The sequence below is a fragment of the Nerophis lumbriciformis genome, linkage group LG17, assembly GCF_033978685.3.
Source record: "Nerophis lumbriciformis linkage group LG17, RoL_Nlum_v2.1, whole genome shotgun sequence".
Classification (NCBI taxonomy): domain Eukaryota; kingdom Metazoa; phylum Chordata; class Actinopteri; order Syngnathiformes; family Syngnathidae; genus Nerophis; species Nerophis lumbriciformis.
Genome location: NC_084564.2, coordinates 7,480,001 through 7,500,000, shown reverse-complemented (window position 1 = coordinate 7,500,000; position 20,000 = coordinate 7,480,001). Strand labels below are relative to the sequence as shown.

At 40.2% G+C, this 20,000-nt stretch overlaps 1 protein-coding gene across 1 annotated transcript in view; it reads left to right on the top strand.

The window, feature by feature from the left end:
- The window catches only part of tmem91 (transmembrane protein 91), a 40,046-nt gene that overhangs the window by 19,503 nt on the left and 543 nt on the right, over positions 1–20,000 (top strand). The window contains exons 2-4 of the mRNA XM_061972003.1: positions 2,733–3,448; positions 17,385–17,531; positions 19,807–20,000. The exon at positions 19,807–20,000 is cut by the window's right edge and continues 543 nt beyond it. Of these exons, the coding sequence (XP_061827987.1) occupies positions 3,086–3,448; positions 17,385–17,531; positions 19,807–19,962 (666 nt within the window). The 5' untranslated portion in view covers positions 2,733–3,085 and the 3' untranslated portion in view covers positions 19,963–20,000. The remainder of the gene's footprint in view (positions 1–2,732; positions 3,449–17,384; positions 17,532–19,806) is intronic.

Below are 20,000 nucleotides of genomic sequence, written 5' to 3'. Positions count from 1 at the left end.
CAGTCATGCAGTGACCAAATATGTCTGATTAGCACTCCAACAAGTCAATAACATCAACAAAACTCACCTTTCATGCACAACCTTAAAAGTTTGGTGGAGAAAATGAGACAGAAAAAGAAGTGGCATAAAACACGTCCTAGAAAGTTATAAATGTAAACAAACTACGGTGAGTTCAAGGACCGCCAAAATTAGTAGGACAAAACGGTGCTCGCCAAATACTCGAATCAGTGAAGCATGTTTAATACACACAGTGTGCTTTATAACAATTAGGGAGGTTTGTGTCATGTTTGTCCTCCTACAGAAACCATATTAAAACAAAAAATAGACTGTTTTCCCCTCATCTTTTTCCATTTTTCATACATTTCTGAAAAAGCTCCAGAGAGCCACTAGGGCGGCGCTAAACGCGGGTTGCCGACCTCTGTACTAACCAAACGTGGGTCCACACAAAGTAGGCAAGACATGTATGTGTGTGTGTGTGTGTGTGTGTGTGTGTGTGTGTGTGTGTGTGTGTGTGTGTGTGTGTGTGTGTGTGTGTGTGTGTGTGTGTGTGGACATGGGTATTTAAGCCTTCCATGATGGAATAGGGGAGTCAGGTTTGTCCTGAGGTGCGCAGTGACATACTACATTGTTGTGCAACAATGTAAACATTATCATACAATGTAAACATTGTCAACAATGTAAACATTGTCCAATGTTGTAAACAATATAAACAATGTAAACATTGTACAACAGTGTAAAAAATGTCCAACAATGTAAACAATATACAACAATGTAAAAAATGTCCAACAATGATAAATAAATAATAAATGGGTTATACTTGTATAGCGCTTTTCTACCTTCAAGGTACTCAAAGCGCTTTGACACTATTTCCACATTCACCCATTCACACACACATTCACACACTGATGGCGGGAGCTGCCATGCAAGGCGCTAACCAGCAGCCATCAGGAGCAAGGGTGAAGTGTCTTTCCCAAGGACACAACGGACGTGACTAGGATGGTAGAAGGTGGGGATTGAACCCCAGTAACCAGCAACCCTCTGATTGCTGGCACGGCCACTCTACCAACTTCGCCACGCCAAGAATGTAAACATTGTCCAACAATGTAAACGATATACAACAATGTAAAAAATGTACAACAATGTAAACATTATCCAAGAATGTAAACAATGTCCAACAATGTAAACATCGCCCAACAATGTTAAAACTGTCCAACAATGTAAACATTGTCCAACAATGTAAGCAATGTACAACAATGTAAACATCGCCCAACAATGTTAAAACTGTCCAACAATGTCCAACAATGTAAACAATGTCCAACAATTTAAGCAATGTACAACAATGTAAGCAATGTAAACATTGTCCAACAATGTAAACAATGTACAACAATGTAAACAATGGGTTATACTTGTATAGCGCTTTCTACCTTCAAGGTACTCAAAGCGCTTTGACACTATTTCCACATTCACACACACATTCACACACTGATGGCGGGAGCTGCCATGCAAGGCGCTTATCACGACCCATCAGGAGCAAGGGTGAAGCTCAAGGACACAACGGACGTGACAAAGTTGGTAGAAGGTGAGGATCGAACCAGAAACCCTCAGGTTGCTGGCACGGCCAGTCTCCCAACTGGGCCACGCCGTCCCCATATACAACAATGTAAAAAATGTCCAACAATGTACACATTATCCAACAATGTAAACAAGTACAACAATGTAAACATTGTCCAACAACATAAACAATATACAACAATGTAAAAAATGTCCAACAATGTACACATTATCCAACAATGTAAACAATGTACAACAATGTAAACATTGTCCAACAATATAAACAATATACAACAATGTAAAAAATGTCCAACAATATAAAAAATGTCCAACAATGTTAACAATGCCAAACAATGTAAACCTTTTCCAACAATGTTTCCATTACCCAACCATGTAAACAATGTACAGCAATGTAAACAATGTAACTCTTGCCCAACAATGTAAGCATTGTCCAACAATGTAAACATTGCCCAACAATTTAAACATTGCCCAACAATGTAAACATTGTCCAACAATTTAAACATTGTCCAACAATGTAAACAACTTACAACAATGTCTAACAATGTAAACATTGCCCAACAATGTAAACAATTTACAACAATGTCCAACAATGTAAACATTACCCAACAATGTAAACAATTTACAACAATGTCCAAAAATGTAAACATTGACCAACAATGTAAACATTGTCTAACAATGTAAACAATGTACAACAATGTAAACATTGTCCAACAATGTAAACAATGTACTACAATTTCCAACAATGTAAACAATGTACGAAAATGTACAACAATGTAAACAATGTACAACAATATAAACATTGTCCAACAATGTAAACAATGTCCAACAATGTAAACAGTGTCCAACAATGTAAACAGTGTCCAACAATGTCCAACAATGTACAACAATGTAAACATTGTATCAGTCCTGTATCAGTAATCAATCATCAGATGATATCAGGTATCCTGTATCACATCTTCTCCAGTGGAGGAGAAGGATGTGAACTCAGGAAGTCATCAAGTGTGATTTGAATACTTTGCAAACTTCAAGTTGCCAAAGCAGAGCAGAATTCAAACATCTTCTTCTCCATGGAGTTGAACGCGATCAAACAGTTGCAGTCTCTGATCACTAATCAATAGTTCAGTGGAGAGGGTAGAACTGACGCCTGTGTTTCTTCGCAGGCTTCCTGGTCTGTGGTGATCCAGACCTTGGACTTAGAAGACCATCATCATGGCGTGCAGCTGCTGCAGCTCGGCGTGCCGTCTGACCTTCCACTCGTGGAGCCTTCTGGACTTTCAACACGAAGACTTGTCCCAAATGACCGCCGGCCTCTAGCTCGCCCGCTCGTCAAAACCTTCAGAGACGTCCTCCATGTTGTCCTCGGTCTTCTTCCTCGCCCGGGACGTGAAGGACTGACTCTGTCTCTTACCAAGCGTTCCTGAGGATTGTCTTCTGAGAGAATTGGATTAGAGATGGATTATGAGTGAAACATCTGCCTGAGCGTAATCCCCTTGTGCTTCTGCAGATTACATCCATGGAGAAGCGCGACGAGCTGGAGCACCCTCTCCTGGGGGAGCACCCCCTGCTGGGGGAGAACCCCCACCTCTTCAAGGGGCTCCTGGTCAAGTGCGAGGAGGACCGGGCCTACCCTCCGCTGGCCTGGAGGGCCTACCCCCCTGACGTGGTCCAGCAGCCCCAGCAGCTGCTGGACCCCTGCTCCCTGCCCCGCACGCTCGAGTCCCTTTACCCGGCCGCCCCCGCCTGGGGCCCCGCCGACTACCTGGAGACCACCTTTGTGGACGTGGGGCCCGCGCTGGAGAGCAAGCTGCTGGCCGAGGACTTCCACAGCGCCTCCTGCAGCTTGGACGACGAGGACGACCTGCTGCCCGACTCCGACGTAAGGCTACGCTTTCGCGCTCGCTCTTCCGCCTAACCCCCCCAAAGAGAGAAAAGTGTGACGATAACCATAGAACGCAACGATACCAAGCAATAGCAGCTATTTTAGACACGACACGATCATATTTCGCTTCGCATTACAAATGTCAACCTTTTACCATAATTCTGCAATATTACTTGTATGGCAGTACCTATAAAACGCCACTAGGTGTCAGCATTGATGCTGCCTTCCATTAAGTGTATTTAAATGTATGCTACAAAAGCCAATAGCAGTGAAGTTGTCACCTTGTGTAAATGGTGAATAAAAAGAGAATACAATGATTTGAAAATCCTTTTCAACTTATATTCAATTGAATAGACTGCAAAGACAAGATATTTAACGTTCAAACTGGAAAACTTTGTTATTTTTTTGTAAATACTATCTTATTTGGAATTTGATGCCGGGGCGGTATAGCTCGGTTGGTAGAGTGGCCGTGCCAGCAACTTGAGGGTTGCAGGTTCAATCCCCACTTCTGCCATCCTAGTCACTGCCGTTGTGTCCTTGGGCAAGACACTTTACCCACCTGCTCCCAGTGCCACCCACACTGGTTTAAATGTAACTTAGATATTGGCTTTCACTATGTAAAGCGCTTTGAGTCACTAGGGAAAAAGCACTATATAAATATAATTCATTTCATTTCATTTCATGCCTGCGACGTGTTTCAAAAAAGCTGGCACAAGTGGCAAAAAAGACTGAGAAAGTTGAGGAATGCTCATCAAAGACTTATTCGGAACATCCCACAGGTGAACAGGCTAATTGGGAACAGGTGGGTGCCATGATTGGGTATAAAAGCAGCTTCCATGAAATGCTCAGTCATTCACAAACAAGGACGGGGCGAGGGTCACCACTTTGTCAACAAATGCCTGAGCAAATTGTTTAAAAACAACATTTCTCAACCAGCTATTGCAAGGAATTTAGGGATTCCACAATCTACGGTCCAATATCATCAAAAGGTTCAGAGAATCTGGAGAAATCACTGCACGTAAGCGACATCAGTGTGTAAAGGATATCACCACATGGGTTCAGGAACACTTCAGAAAACCACTGTCAGTAACTACGGTTGGTCGCTACATCTGTCAGTGCAAGTTAAAACTCTACTTTGCAAAGCCAAAGCCATTTATCAACAACACCCAGAAACACCGCCGGCTTCGCTGTTTCTCAGTGTGAACGTTAAATATCTTGTCTTTGCAGTATATTCAATTGAATATAAGTTGAAAAGGATTTGCAAATCATTGTATTCTGTTTTTATTTACACAACATGACAACTTCACTGCTTTTGGGGCTTGTATACCTGTATATATATATATATATATATATATATATATATATATATATATATATATATATATATATATATATATATATATATATATATACGGTACAGCTTTCGACCCCTGGGTTTTTAGCCCAATGCGGTTCCTTGTCAATCATTCCACACTACTAAATAATAAAAGCATGTATCGTATCGGCTCAACGTTGGTATCGGCCGATACGGACGACTGCAACATCAGTATCACATCAGAAACTATGAGGTTGTGTGGGGACACCCCTAGTAGACTGATATATAGCTAGTATCTCTGTGTTAAATGTGGTCAGCCATGTTTTTGTCCTACTTTCCTTGAATGCAACATTAGGTCACAGACAAGTTGTAGTAGTTCCGAGAGGACATGACAAAAAAAGTCATGGCTTGAATGATGAAAGCAGGCTTGGCCGCAGAGCAAACAATAATTAATGGCCCGCTTGAAATGTTTGACACGTGGTCTGCTGCTGCTGGCGGTAAAAAAAGGATGAGTGACTGTCATGTGGCGAGGGCCGACTTAAAAATAGACGCAAGAAGAGTATTTTGGGGACAGCGTGATGACGTCATGAAGCTGGATGCAGGTAACCCAACTCTGACAGCTGCACTCACGTGGCATTTGAGGACGCGCACATCCATCCATCCATTTTCTACCGCTTATTCCCTTCGGGGTCACGGGGGCGCTGGAGCCTATCTCAGCTACAATCGGCACATAGACTCCAAAATAGGAAGACGCACGAGAGGTGAGGAGCTCACTCTCACTTTCCTTCCCGCCGCATGAGCACCGAGCATGAGCATGGCTGATGTTCGCTCCTCAAGGACAAACTAAAGGTTGCTGGTTTTTGTTTTGAAAAAAAAAAAAGCTCATTGTGCAGGCTTGTGGAAGAGAACGTTGTGGTGACCTTGAATGCAACACGGAGTCCTCTTCTCCTTCAGTGCACAAAGTAAACACTGATTTCACTTCCCTGGACAACACCAGTGCAAACAAAGCGCCACAAATGAGGTCTTTTTGTAGGTATTATTCAACAATATTCATCATGTAGCACACAGGTGTCACACACAATCCAGCCCGCCACATCATTTTGTTGTGGTCCGCCATATCATTTCATCTTTTCCCGCCACATTTATTTTAAATGTGACCTGCTGTGTCATTTTATGTGGCTCGCCACCTGATTTTTTGTTGGCCGCCACATCATTTCAAAGTCGCCCGCCATGTCATTCTTTGTATAATTTAATGTGGCTCGTCCAATAATTTTAACGTCGTTTGCCTCATAATTTTAATAATAATAATAATAGATTTTATTTGTAAAAAGCACTTTACATTGAGTAAACAACCTCAAAGTGCTACAGTGTATTAAAAAAATAAAAATAAAAAGATAATAAAAAAAAATAGATAAAAATAAAAACTAGAACAGCCAAATAGCTAAAACTAGTATGCATGTATCAAAAAAAAAAAAGGGTTTAAAAAAAAAAAAAAAAAGGGTTTTTAAGCCTTTTTTTAAAGCATCCACAGTCTGTGGTGCCCTCAGGTGGTCAGGGAGAGTGTTCCACAGACTGGGAGCGGCGGAGCAGAAAGCCTGGTCATCTTTTAATGTGACTCGCCTCATCATTTAATGTGGCCCATCCTATAATTTTAAAGTGGCCTGCCACATTATTTTTAGGTTGCCCGCCATGTAATTTTATGTTGCCCGCCACATCATTTTTTGTGGTTCGCCAAGTCATTTAAATATGGTCTGCTACATCATTTAAAGTGGCCCGCCACATCATTTTATGTGGTCCTCTACATCAATTTAATGTGGCATGCCACATCATTTAATGAGATCTGCTAGCTAATTTAATGTGGCCAATACTTTTAATGTGGTTTGCCTTATAATTTTAAGGTGACTGACCACACCATTTTTTGTGGTCCGTCAAGTCATTTAAATACGGGCTGCTACATAATTTTATGTGGTCCGCCACACCATTTAAAGTAGCCCTTCACATTATTTTAACGTGGCCCGCCACATAATTTTGCGTGGTTCGCCATGTCATTTTATGTGTTTCGCCACGTCATTTATTGAGGTCTGCTACCTGATTTATTGTGGCTCGTCCAATAATTTTAACGTGGTTTGCCTCATCATTTTAATGTGACTTGCCACCTCATTTAATGTGGCCCGCCACATTATTGTAATGTGGCCCACCACATTATTGTAATGTGGCCCGCCACATTATTGTAATGTGGCCCGCCACATTATTGTAATGTGGCCTGCCACATAATTTTATGTGGTTCACCACGTCATTTTATGTGGTCTGCTACACAATTTTAATGTGGCCCACCACATAATTTTATGTGGTCTGCCACCTCAATTTTATGAGGTCCGCGACATTTTAATGTGGCTTGCCACATAATTTGATGTGGTCCACTACATCATTTTAATGTTGCCCGTCACATTATTGTAATGTGGCCCGCCACATAATTTTAACGTAGCCACTTCATTTTAGGTGGTTCGCCATGTCATTTTATGTGGTTCGCCACATCATTTATTGAGGTCTGCTACCTGATTTATTGTGGCTCGTCCAATAATTTTAACGTGGTTTGCCTCATCATTTTAATGTGACTTGCCACCTCATTTAATGTGGCCCGCCACATCATTTTATGTGGTTCACCACGTCATTTTATGTGGTCTGCTACACAATTTTAATCTGGCCCACCACATAATTTTATGTGGTCTGCCACCTCAATTTTATGAGGTCCGCGACATCATTTTAATGTGGCTTGCCACATAATTTGATGTGGTCCACTACATCATTTTAATGTTGCCCGTCACATTATTGTAATGTGGCCCGCCACATAATTTTAACGTAGCCACTTCATTTTATGTGGTTCGCCACGTCATTTATTGAGGTCTGCTACCTGATATATTTGTGGCTCGTCCAATAATTTTAACGTGGTTTGCCTCATCATTTTAATGTGACTTGCCACATCATTTAATGTGGCCCGCCACATTATTGTAATGTGGCCTGCCACATCATTTTATGTGGTTCGCCACGTCATTTTATGTGGTCTGCTACACAATTTTAATATGGCCCACCACATAATTTTATGTGGTCTGCCACCTCAATTTTATGAGGTCCGCGACATCATTTTAATGTGGCCCGCCACATAATTTGATGTGGTCCACTACATCATTTTAATGTTGCCCGTCACATTATTTTAACGTAGCCACTTCATTTTAGGTGGTTCGCCATGTCATTTTATGTGGTTCGCCACGTCATTTATTGAGGTCTGCTACCTGATTTATTGTGGCTCGTCCAATAATTTTAACGTGGTTTGCCTCATCATTTTAATGTGACTTGCCACATCATTTAATGTGGCCCACAACATTATTGTAATGTGGCCTGCCACATCATTTTATGTGGTTCACCACGTCATTTTATGTGGTCTGCTACGCAATTTTAAAGTGGCCCACCACATAATTTTATGTGGTCTGCCACCTCAATTTTATGAGGTCCGCGACATCATTTTATTGTGGCCCGCCACATAATTTGATGTGGTCCACTACATCATTTTAATGTTGCCCGTCACATTATTGTAATGTGGCCCGCCACATAATCTTAACGTAGCCACATAATTTTAGGTGGTTCGTTACGTCATTTTATGTGGTCTGCTACATAATTTTAAGGTGGCCCACCACATAATTTTATGTGGTCCGCCACCTCAATATTATGAGGTCCGCTACATCATTTTAATGTGGCCCGCCACATAATTTGATGTGGTCCACTACATCGTTTTAAAATGGCCCGCCACATAATTTAAAGTGGCCCGCCACATAATTTTAACGTAGCCACATCATTTTGTGTGGTTCGCCACGTCATTTTATGTGGTCTGCTACATAATTTTAATGTGGCCCACCACATAATTTTATGTGGTGGGCCACCTCATTTAATTTGGCCTCCCTCATAATTTTATGAAGTTCTCTATATCATTTTAATGTGGACCGCTACATAATTTGATGTGGTCCACTACATAATTTTAATGTGGCCCGCCACATAATCTTATGTAGTCCGCTACATAATTTTAACGTGGCCTGCCTCATAATTTTAACGTGACTCGTCACATCACTTTTGTGGCCCGCCTATTTTAGTGCGGTCTACCAGGAAATGTGGCCTGCCAAGTCATTTGAAGTGGTCCGCCATGACATATATGTGGCCACGTCTTTTTAAAGTGGCCATCCACATGCTTGTTTTGCAGATCTGGCGAGGGAGGACGCGTGTGAAGTCACATCGAATAAACGCCGCTTTGGCGAGGATGCGTGAGTCACCAGCAGGATAACCTGGTCCGGTCACATGACCTCAGCGGCACCAGCAAAGTTCCCACAATGCACTTTGCTTCCCGCTTTCAGGCCCCTTTAGGCGCAGTCAAGGTTGATATGAAGGACAAATTCATCCTTCAGTCTTTTTGCCGAGATGATTAAAAATAGCAGCGCATGCTGTCCATCTTTGACAAGCATTTGTGCAGAACATTACAAAAATAGCACCCTCTGGTGGCAAGAACAAAGCTGTGACGTGTCCAATGTTTCCATCTTTCACAGCATGAATATGGAAGAGTGTAAAATAAGCATCACTTCATAACACATCCCTACTTCCACACAGCAGGACCTTCAAAACTCCTGTCGCGGAGATGATCTTTGACAAGTGTTTTCCCAGTATTTGCAGCAGATATCTTAAAACAAGCAGATGACTCCTACCATATAGAGGATCTTTGACTAGCATTTGTGCAGCAGACTGCAGTAAAAAGAAGAGCAATGTAGAGGATCTTTGTTAAGCGTTTTCACAGAAGATTCTTAAAAACAGCTCGCCTTTTGCATAGGAGATCTTTTGCAGTAGGTCCTCTAAATGCCAAGACAGCTCTCGTCAAATAGAGGATCTTTGACTGGCATTTTTTAGTAGATTCCGAAAAACAGCGACATACTCCTGTGGTATAAAGGATCTTTGACTAGTGTTTTTGTAGTAGATTCCAAAAAACAGCAACATGCTCCTGTGATATAGAGGATCTTTGCCTAGTGTTTTTGTTGTAGATTCTGAAAAACAGCCACATGCTCCTGTGATATAGAGGGTCTTTGACTAGTGTTTTTGTTGTGTATTCCGAAAAACAGCAACATGCTCCTGTGATATAGAGGATCTTTGACTAGTGTTTCGGAAGTAGATTCCAAAAAACAGCCACATGCTCCTGTGATATAGAGGATATTTGACTAGTGTTATTGTAGTAGTTTCCAAAAAACAGCAACATGCTCCTGTGATAGAGGATCTTTGACTAGAGTTTTTGTTGTAGATTCTGAAAAACAGCCACATGCTACCGTGATATAGAGGGTCTTTGAATAGTGTTTTTGTAGTAGATTCCGAAAAACAGCTACATGCTCCTGTGATATGGAGGATCTTTGACTAGTGTTTTTGTAGTAGATTCCAAAAAACAGCAACATGCTCCTGTGATATAGAGGATCTTTGACTAGTGTTTTTGTAGTAGATTCCGAAAAAAGGCAACATGCTCCTGAGATATAGAGGATCTTTGACTAGTGTTTTTGTAGTAGATTCCAAAAAACAGCAACATGCTCCTGTTATATAGAGGATTTTTGACTAGTGTTTCGGAAGTAGATTAAAAAAAAAACAGCAACATGCTCCTGTGATATAGAGGATCTTTGACTAGTGTTTTTGTAGTAGATTCCAAAAAAACAGCAACATGCTCCTGTGATATAGAAGATCTTTGACTAGTGTTTTTGTAGTAGATTCCGAAAAACAGCAACATGCTCCTGTGATATAGAGGATTTTTGACTAGTGTTTCGGAAGTAGATTCCAAAAAACAGCAACATGCTTCTGTGATATAGAGGATCTTTGACTAGTGTTTTAGAAGTAGATTCCAAAAAACCGCAACATGCTCCTGTGATATAGAAGATCTTTGACTAGTGTTTTTGTAGTAGATTCCAAAAAACAGCAACATGCTCCTGTGATATAGAGGATCTTTGACTCGTGGTTTTGTAGTAAATTCCAAAAAAACAGCAACATGCTCCTGTGATATAGAGGATCTTTGACCAGTGTTTTTGTAGTAGATTCCGAAAAACAGCAACATGCTCCTGTGATATAGAGGATCTTTGACTAGTGTTTTTGTAGTGCATTCCACAAAACAGCAACATGCTCCTGTGGTATCGAGGATCTTTGACTAGTGTTTTTGTAGTAGTTTCCAAAAAACAGCAACATGCTCCTGTGATATGGAGGATCTTTGACTAGAGTTTTTGTTGTAGATTCTGAAAAACAGCCACATGCTCCCGTGATATAGAGGGTCTTTGACTAGTGTTTTTGTAGTAGATTCCGAAAAACAGCCACATGCTCCTGTGATATGGAGGATCTTTGACTAGTGTTTTTGTAGTAGATTCCAAAAAACAGCAACATGCTCCTGTGATATAGAGGATCTTTGACTAGTGTTTTTGTAGTAGATTCCGAAAAAAGGCAACATGCTCCTGTGATATAGAGGATCTTTGACTAGTGTTTTTGTAGTAGATTCCAAAAAACAGCAACATGCTCCTGTTATATAGAGGATTTTTGACTAGTGTTTCGGAAGTAGATTCCCAAAAAAACAGCAACATGCTCCTGTGATATAGAGGATCTTTGACTAGTGTTTTTGTAGTAGATTCCAAAAAACAGCAACATGCTCCTGTTATATAGAGGATTTTTGACTAGTGTTTCGGAAGTATATTCCAAAAAACAGCAACATGCTCCTGTGATATAGAGGATCTTTGACTAGTGTTTTTGAAGTAGATTCCAAAAAACAGCAACATGCTCCTGTGATATAGAGGGTCTTTGACTAGTGTTTTTGTTGTAGATTCCGAAAAACAGCAACATGCTCCTGTGATATAGAGGATCTTTGACTAGTGTTTCGGAAGTAGATTCCAAAAAACAGCCACATGCTCCAGTGATATAGAGGATCTTTGACTAGTGTTTTGGTAGTAGATTCCAAAAAACAGCAACATGCTCCTGTGATATAGAAGATCTTTGACTAGTGTTTTTGTAGTAGATTCCGAAAAACAGCAACATGCTCCTGTTATATAGAGGATTTTTGACTAGTGTTTCGGAAGTAGATTCCAAGAAAAACAGCAACATGCTCCTGTGATATAGAAGATCTTTGACTGGTGTTTTTGTAGTAGATTCCAAAAAACAGCAACATGCTCCTGTTATATAGAGGATTTTGACTAGTGTTTCGGAAGTATATTCCAAAAAACAGCAACATGCTCCTGTGATATAGAGGATCTTTGACTAGTGTTTTTGAAGTAGATTCCAAAAAACAGCAACATGCTCCTGTGATATAGAGGGTCTTTCACTAGTGTTTTTGTTGTAGATTCCGAAAAACAGCAACATGCTCCTGTGATATAGAGGATCTTTGACTAGTGTTTCGGAAGTAGATTCCAAAAAACAGCCACATGCTCCAGTGATATAGAGGATCTTTGACTAGTGTTTTGGTAGTAGATTCCAAAAAACAGCAACATACTCCTGTGATATAGAAGATCTTTGACTAGTGTTTTTGTAGTAGATTCCGAAAAACAGCAACATGCTCCTGTGATATAGAGGATCTTTGACTAGTGTTTCGGAAGTAGATTCCAAAAAACAGCCACATGCTCCTGTGATATAGAGGATTTTGACTAGTGTTTTTGTAGTAGATACTGAAAAACAGCAACATGCTCCTGTGATATGGAGGATCTTTGACTCGTGTTTTTGTTGTAGATTCCAACAAAAACAGCAACATGCTCATGTGATATAGAGGATCTTTGACTAGTGTTTTTGTAGTAGATTCCAAAAAACAGCAACATAATCCTGTGATATAGAGGATCTTTGACTCGTGTTTTTGTAGTAGATTCCAAAAAACAGCAACATGCTCCTGTGATATATTAATCAATCAATCAATGTTTATTTATATAGCCCTAAATCACAAGTGTCTCAAAGGGCTGATATAGAGGATCTTTGACGAGGGTTTTTGTAGTAGATTCCAAAAAACAGCAACATGCTCCTGTTATATAGAGGATCTTTGACTAGTGTTTCGGAAGTAGATTCCAAAAAACAGCAACATGCTCCTGTGATATAGAGGATTTTGTCTAGTGTTTTTGTAGTAGATACCGAAAAACAGCAACATGCTCCTGTGACATAGAGGATCTTTGACTAGTGTTTTTGTAGTAGATTCCAAAAAAACAGTAACATGCTCCTGTGATATAGAAGATCTTTGACTAGTGTTTTTGTAGTAGATTCCGAAAAACAGCAACATGCTCCTGTGATATAGAGGATCTTTGACTAGTGTTTCGGAAGTAGATTTCAAAAAACAGCAACATGCTTCTGTGATATAGAGGATCTTTGACTAGTGTTTTAGAAGTAGATTCCAAAAAACAGCAACATGCTCCTGTGATATAGAGGATCTTTGACTAGTGTTTTTGTAGTATATTCCAAAAAACAGCCACATGCTCCTGTGATATAAAGGATCTTTGACTAGTGTTTTTGTAGTAGATACCGAAAAACAGCAACATGCTCCTGTGATATAGAGGATCTTTGACTCGTGTTTTTGTTGTAGATTCCATAAAAACAGCAACATGCTCCTGTGATATAGAGGATCTTTGACTAGTGTTTTTGTAGTAGATTCCGAAAACCGGCAACATAATCCTGTGATATAGAGGATCTTTGACTAGTGTTTTTGAAGTAGATTCCAAAAAACAGCAACATGCTCCTGTTATATAGAGGATTTTTGACTAGTGTTTCGGAAGTATATTCCGAAAAACAGCAACATGCTCCTGTGATATAGAGGATCTTTGACTAGTGTTTTTGAGGTAGACTCCAAAAAACAGCAACATGCTCCTGTGATATAGAGGGTCTTTGACTAGTGTTTTTGTTGTAGATTCCGAAAAACAGCAACATGCTCCTGTATTATAGAGGATCTTTGACTAGTGTTTCGGAAGTAGATTCCAAAAAACAGCCACATGCTCCAGTGATACAGAGGATCTTTGACTAGTGTTTTGGTAGTAGATTCCAAAAAACAGCAACATGCTCCTGTGATATAGAAGATCTTTGACTAGTGTTTTTGTAGTAGATTCCGAAAAACAGCAACATGCTCCTGTGATATAGAGGATCTTTGACTAGTGTTTTTGTAGTAGATTCCAAAAAACAGCAACATGCTCCTGTGATATAGAGGATCTTTGACTCGTGTTTTTGTAGTAAATTAAAAAAAAAACAGCAACATGCTCCTGTGATATAGAGGATCTTTGACCAGTGTTTTTGTAGTAGATTCCGAAAAACAGCAACATGCTCCTGTGATATAGAGGATCTTTGACTAGTGTTTTTGTAGTGCATTCCACAAAACAGCAACATGCTCCTGTGGTATAGAGGATCTTTGACTAGTGTTTTTGTAGTGGATTCCACAAAACAGCAACAAGCTCCTGTGGTATCGAGGATCTTTGACTAGTGTTTTTGTAGTAGTTTCCAAAAAACAGCAACATGCTCCTGTGATAGAGGATCATTGACTAGAGTTTTTGTTGTAGATTCTGAAAAACAGCCACATGCTCCCGTGATATAGAGGGTCTTTGACTAGTGTTTTTGTAGTAGATTCCGAAAAACAGCCACATGCTCCTGTGATATGGAGGATCTTTGACTAGTGTTTTTGTAGTAGATTCCAAAAAACAGCAACATGCTCCTGTGATATAGAGGATTTTGTCTAGTGTTTTTGTAGTAGATACTGAAAAACAGCAACATGCTCCTGTGATATGGAGGATCTTTGACTCGTGTTTTTGTTGTAGATTCCAACAAAAACAGCAACATGCTCATGTGATATAGAGGATCTTTGACTAGTGTTTTTGTAGTAGATTCCAAAAAACAGCAACATAATCCTGTGATATAGAGGATCTTTGACTCGTGTTTTTGTAGTAGATTCCAAAAAACAGCAACATGCTCCTTTGATATATTAATCAATCAATCAATGTTTATTTATATAGCCCTAAATCACAAGTGTCTCAAAAGGCTGATATAGAGGATCTTTGACGAGGGTTTTTGTAGTAGATTCCAAAAAACAGCAACATGCTCCTGTTATATAGAGGATCTTTGACTAGTGTTTCCGAAGTAGATTCCAAAAAACAGCAACATGCTCCTGTGATATAGAGGATTTTGTCTAGTGTTTTTGTAGTAGATACCGAAAAACAGCAACATGCTCCTGTGACATAGAGGATCTTTGACTAGTGTTTTTGTAGTAGATTCCAAAAAAACAGTAACATGCTCCTGTGATATAGAAGATCTTTGACTAGTGTTTTTGTAGTAGATTCCGAAAAACAGCAACATGCTCCTGTGATATAGAGGATCTTTGACTAGTGTTTCGGAAGTAGATTTCAAAAAACAGCAACATGCTTCTGTGATATAGAGGATCTTTGACTAGTGTTTTAGAAGTAGATTCCAAAAAACAGCAACATGCTCCTGTGATATAGAGGATCTTTGACTAGTGTTTTTGTAGTATATTCCAAAAAACAGCCACATGCTCCTGTGATATAAAGGATCTTTGACTAGTGTTTTTGTAGTAGATACCGAAAAACAGCAACATGCTCCTGTGATATAGAGGATCTTTGACTCGTGTTTTTGTTGTAGATTCCATAAAACAGCAACATGCTCCTGTTATATAGAGGATTTTTGACTAGTGTTTCGGAAGTATATTCCAAAAAAACAGCAACATGCTCCTGTGATATAGAGGATCTTTGACTAGTGTTTTTGAAGTAGATTCCAAAAAACAGCAACATGCTCCTGTGATATAGAGGGTCTTTGACTAGTGTTTTTGTTGTAGATTCCGAAAAACAGCAACATGCTCCTGTGATACAGAGGATCTTTGACTAGTGTTTCGGAAGTAGATTCCAAAAAACACCCACATGCTCCAGTGATATAGAGGATCTTTGACTAGTGTTTTGGTAGTAGATTCCAAAAAACAGCAACATGCTCCTGTGATATAGAAGATCTTTGACTAGTGTTTTTGTAGTAGATTCCGAAAAACGGCAACATGCTCCTGTGATATAGAGGATCTTTGACTAGTATTTTTGTAGTAGATTCCAAAAAACAGCAACATGCTCCTGTTATATAGAGGATTTTTGACTAGTGTTTCGGAAGTATATTCCAAAAAACAGCAACATGCTCCTGTGATATAGAGGATCTTTGACTAGTGTTTTTGTAGTAGATTCCAAAAAACAGCAACATGCTCCTGTTATATAGAGGATTTTTGACTAGTGTTTCGGAAGTATATTCCAAAAAACAGCAACATGCTCCTGTGATATAGAGGATCTTTGACTAGTGTTTTTGAAGTAGATTCCAAAAAACAGCAACATGCTCCTGTGATATAGAGGGTCTTTGACTAGTGTTTTTGTTGTAGATTCCGAAAAACAGCAACATGCTCCTGTGATATAGAGGATCTTTGACTAGTGTTTCGGAAGTAGATTCCAAAAAACAGCCACATGCTCCTGTGATATAGAGGATCTTTGACTAGTGTTTTGGTAGTAGATTCCAAAAAACAGCAACATGCTCCTGTGATATAGAAGATCTTTGACTAGTGTTTTTGTAGTAGATTCCGGAAAACAGCAACATGCTCCTGTGATATAAAGGATCTTTGACTAGAGTTTTTGTTGTAGATTCTGAAAAACAGCCACATGCTCCCGTGATATAGCGGGTCTTTGACTAGTGTTTTTGTTGTAGATTCCGAAAAACAGCAACATGCTCCCGTGATATAGAGGGTCTTTGACTAGTGTTTTTGTAGTAGATTCCGAAAAACAGCCACATGCTCCTGTGATATATAGGATCTTTGACTAGTATTTTTGTAGTGGATTCCACAAAACAGCAACATGCTCCTGTGATATAGAGGATCTTTGACTAGTGTTTTTGAAGTAGATTCCAAAAAACAGCAACATGCTCCTGTGATATAGAGGGTCTTTGACTAGTGTTTTTGTTGTAGATTCCGAAAAACAGCAACATGCTCCTGTGATATAGAGGATCTTTGACTAGTGTTTCGGAAGTAGATTCCAAAAAACAGCCACATGCTCCTGTGATATAGAGGATCTTTGACTAGTGTTTTGGTAGTAGATTCCAAAAAACAGCAACATGCTCCTGTGATATAGAAGATCTTTGACTAGTGTTTTTGTAGTAGATTCCGGAAAACAGCAACATGCTCCTGTGATATAAAGGATCTTTGACTAGAGTTTTTGTTGTAGATTCTGAAAAACAGCCACATGCTCCCGTGATATAGCGGGTCTTTGACTAGTGTTTTTGTTGTAGATTCCGAAAAACAGCAACATGCTCCCGTGATATAGAGGGTCTTTGACTAGTGTTTTTGTAGTAGATTCCGAAAAACAGCCACATGCTCCTGTGATATATAGGATCTTTGACTAGTATTTTTGTAGTGGATTCCACAAAACAGCAACATGCTCCTGTGATATAGAGGATCTTTGACTAGTGTTTTTGTTTAGCTGCGGCCCACTGAGTAGCACTTTGGCATCAGTGTGGTAGCGCAGTAGATCTTGGACTGGTGTGGTGAGGGTCTGGTAAAGGGACTGACCTGTCCACCGTATCCCTCAGGACTCGTCCATGGGAGACTTCAGCGACAGTGACAGCGACAGCAACTTCCCTCTAATGATCCCTCAGGACTACCTGGGCCTCGCCTTCTTCTCCATGCTCTGCTGCTTCTGGCCCCTGGGCATCGCCGCCTTCTACCTCTCGCAGAAGGTACACACACACACACACACACACACACACACACACACACACACACACACACACACACACACACACACACACAATCTGATATGATATCAGCATGAGGAATAAATACTTTATTTAGTGGTGTGTAATGTGAGAAAAGTTTTGATGAAGAGAAATGAGTCAAAGAGAGAACAATGCACTAACATATTTATGACGACCTGCCTGGAGTGGACTTATGCTGTCTTAAAGTTGAAGTGGAGTGCTAATTGTTTTTTTCTGGCCACAATAACTCAAGAAGTTGAGCTCATGAAGCAGTAAGTTGAATGGTGCGGACACGTTTGTTACTGGATGCTTTCTATCAGGCTTCTGTCCCGGAGACTTTGCATGTGTGAGTAATATGCAACGATAACTATTTGATACTTGTTTATATTGACACTGCGATATTCTTCAATTATTTCCTATGTCTAGCTTGTGTGCTATAGTGTGCTTAGCCGTTGTGTAGCTGAACGATACTTGGAACCTATAGCCTAGCTACTAGGGGAGTGAATCTTTGGGCACCTTACGATATAAAACATAAGTAAACTCCCTGCATACAATGCTTGTATCACACATGACATCACACACAAGTGAACGAGCTGCAGGACCGCTTATATCGCACTTGATATCACACACAAGTAAACACTCTGCAGGACTGCTTGTATCGTACATGATATCACACACAAGTAAACACTCTACAGGAACGCTTGTATCGCACATGATATCACACACAAGTAAACACCCTGCAGGACCGCTTGTATCGCACTTGATATCACACACTAGTACACACGCTGCAGGACTGCTTGTATCGCACATGATATCACACACAAGTAAAGACACTGCAGGACCGCTTGTATCGCACTTGATATCACACACTAGTAAACACGCTGCAGGACTGCTTGTATCGCACATGACATCACACATAAGTAAACATGCTGCAGGACTGCTTGTATCGCACATGATATCACACACAAGTAAAGACACTGCAGGACCGCTTGTATCACACTTGATATCACACACTAGTAAACACGCTGCAGGACTGCTTGTATTGCACATGATATCACACATAAGTAAACATGCTGCAGGACAGCTTGTATCGCACTTGATATCACACACTAGTAAACACGCTGCAGGACTGCTTGTATCGCACATGATATCACACACAAGTAAAAACACTGCAGGACCGCTTGTATCGCACTTGATATCACACACTAGTAAACACGCTGCAGGACTGCTTGTATCGCACATGATATCACACACAAGTAAACACTCTGCAGGACAGCTTGTATCGCACTTGATATCACACACAAGTAAACACGCTGCATATTACATATTGTTATGAAGGTGTCTGTTACTACAATATATATATACTTGCAGTGTGTATATTGTACATATTTTTATGAAGGTGTTTGTTACTACATTATACATATATATATATACTTAGTGTGTATATTGTACATATTACATATTGTTATGAAGGTGACTGTTACTAAATTATATATACATACTTGCAGTGTGTATGAAGGTGTCTGTTACTACATTATATATATACTTGCAGTGTGTATATTGTACATATTACATATTGTTGTGAAGGAGTCTGTTACTACATTATATATATACTTGCAGTGTGTTTATTGTACATATTACATATTGTTATGAAGGAGTCTGTTACTACATTATATATATACTTGCAGTGTGTTTATTGTACATATTACATATTGTTATGAAGGTGTCAGTTACTACATTATATATATACTTGCAGTGTGTATATTGTACATATTACATATTGTTATGAAGGTGTCTGTTACTACATTATATATATATATATATATACTTGCAGTGTGTATATTGTACATATTACATATTGTGATGAAGGCTGAGAATGTTATTTGGCGCCCCCTGCTGGCAGAGATGTATGTAGGCTATAACAAAAGCCCTTTCAGACAAAAGGGTGCAGTTCATGTCAGGGTCAGTAGAAAAAGGGTCGACACAAATGTCTGAAAGAGAAAAGCTCTGACATCTCCACTTTAGCCCCGCCCCCTCCCAGTCCCATTAATTCTCCAGCGAGCGACAGAGGCGGTCCCGTGCAATCGATGGTCTTCGTTAAGGTTTAATTAGAGCCACGAGGACGCTGATGGATTCCTAATAGTGTCTGGTGCAAGGAAGGAAGTGACGGCGCGGCCATAAAAACATGTTTCATCTCCACCTCGTCTGCTGTGTCATCACTAAAAAGCAACACTGCACCTCTCGTGTCTTCCTGCAGACCAACAAGGCTTCGGCCGAGGGCGACTACCAGGGGGCCAACGCGGCGTCTCGCCAGGCTCTGTGGCTCTCTGTCCTCTCCATCGTGTTCGGGATCATCACCTACGTCTGCGCCATCGCCGCCCTCATTTCCTACCTGTCCGCCAAGCTGCCGTAAGAGGCCACGCCCACTAAACAAGGGACCCTGTGCACGCC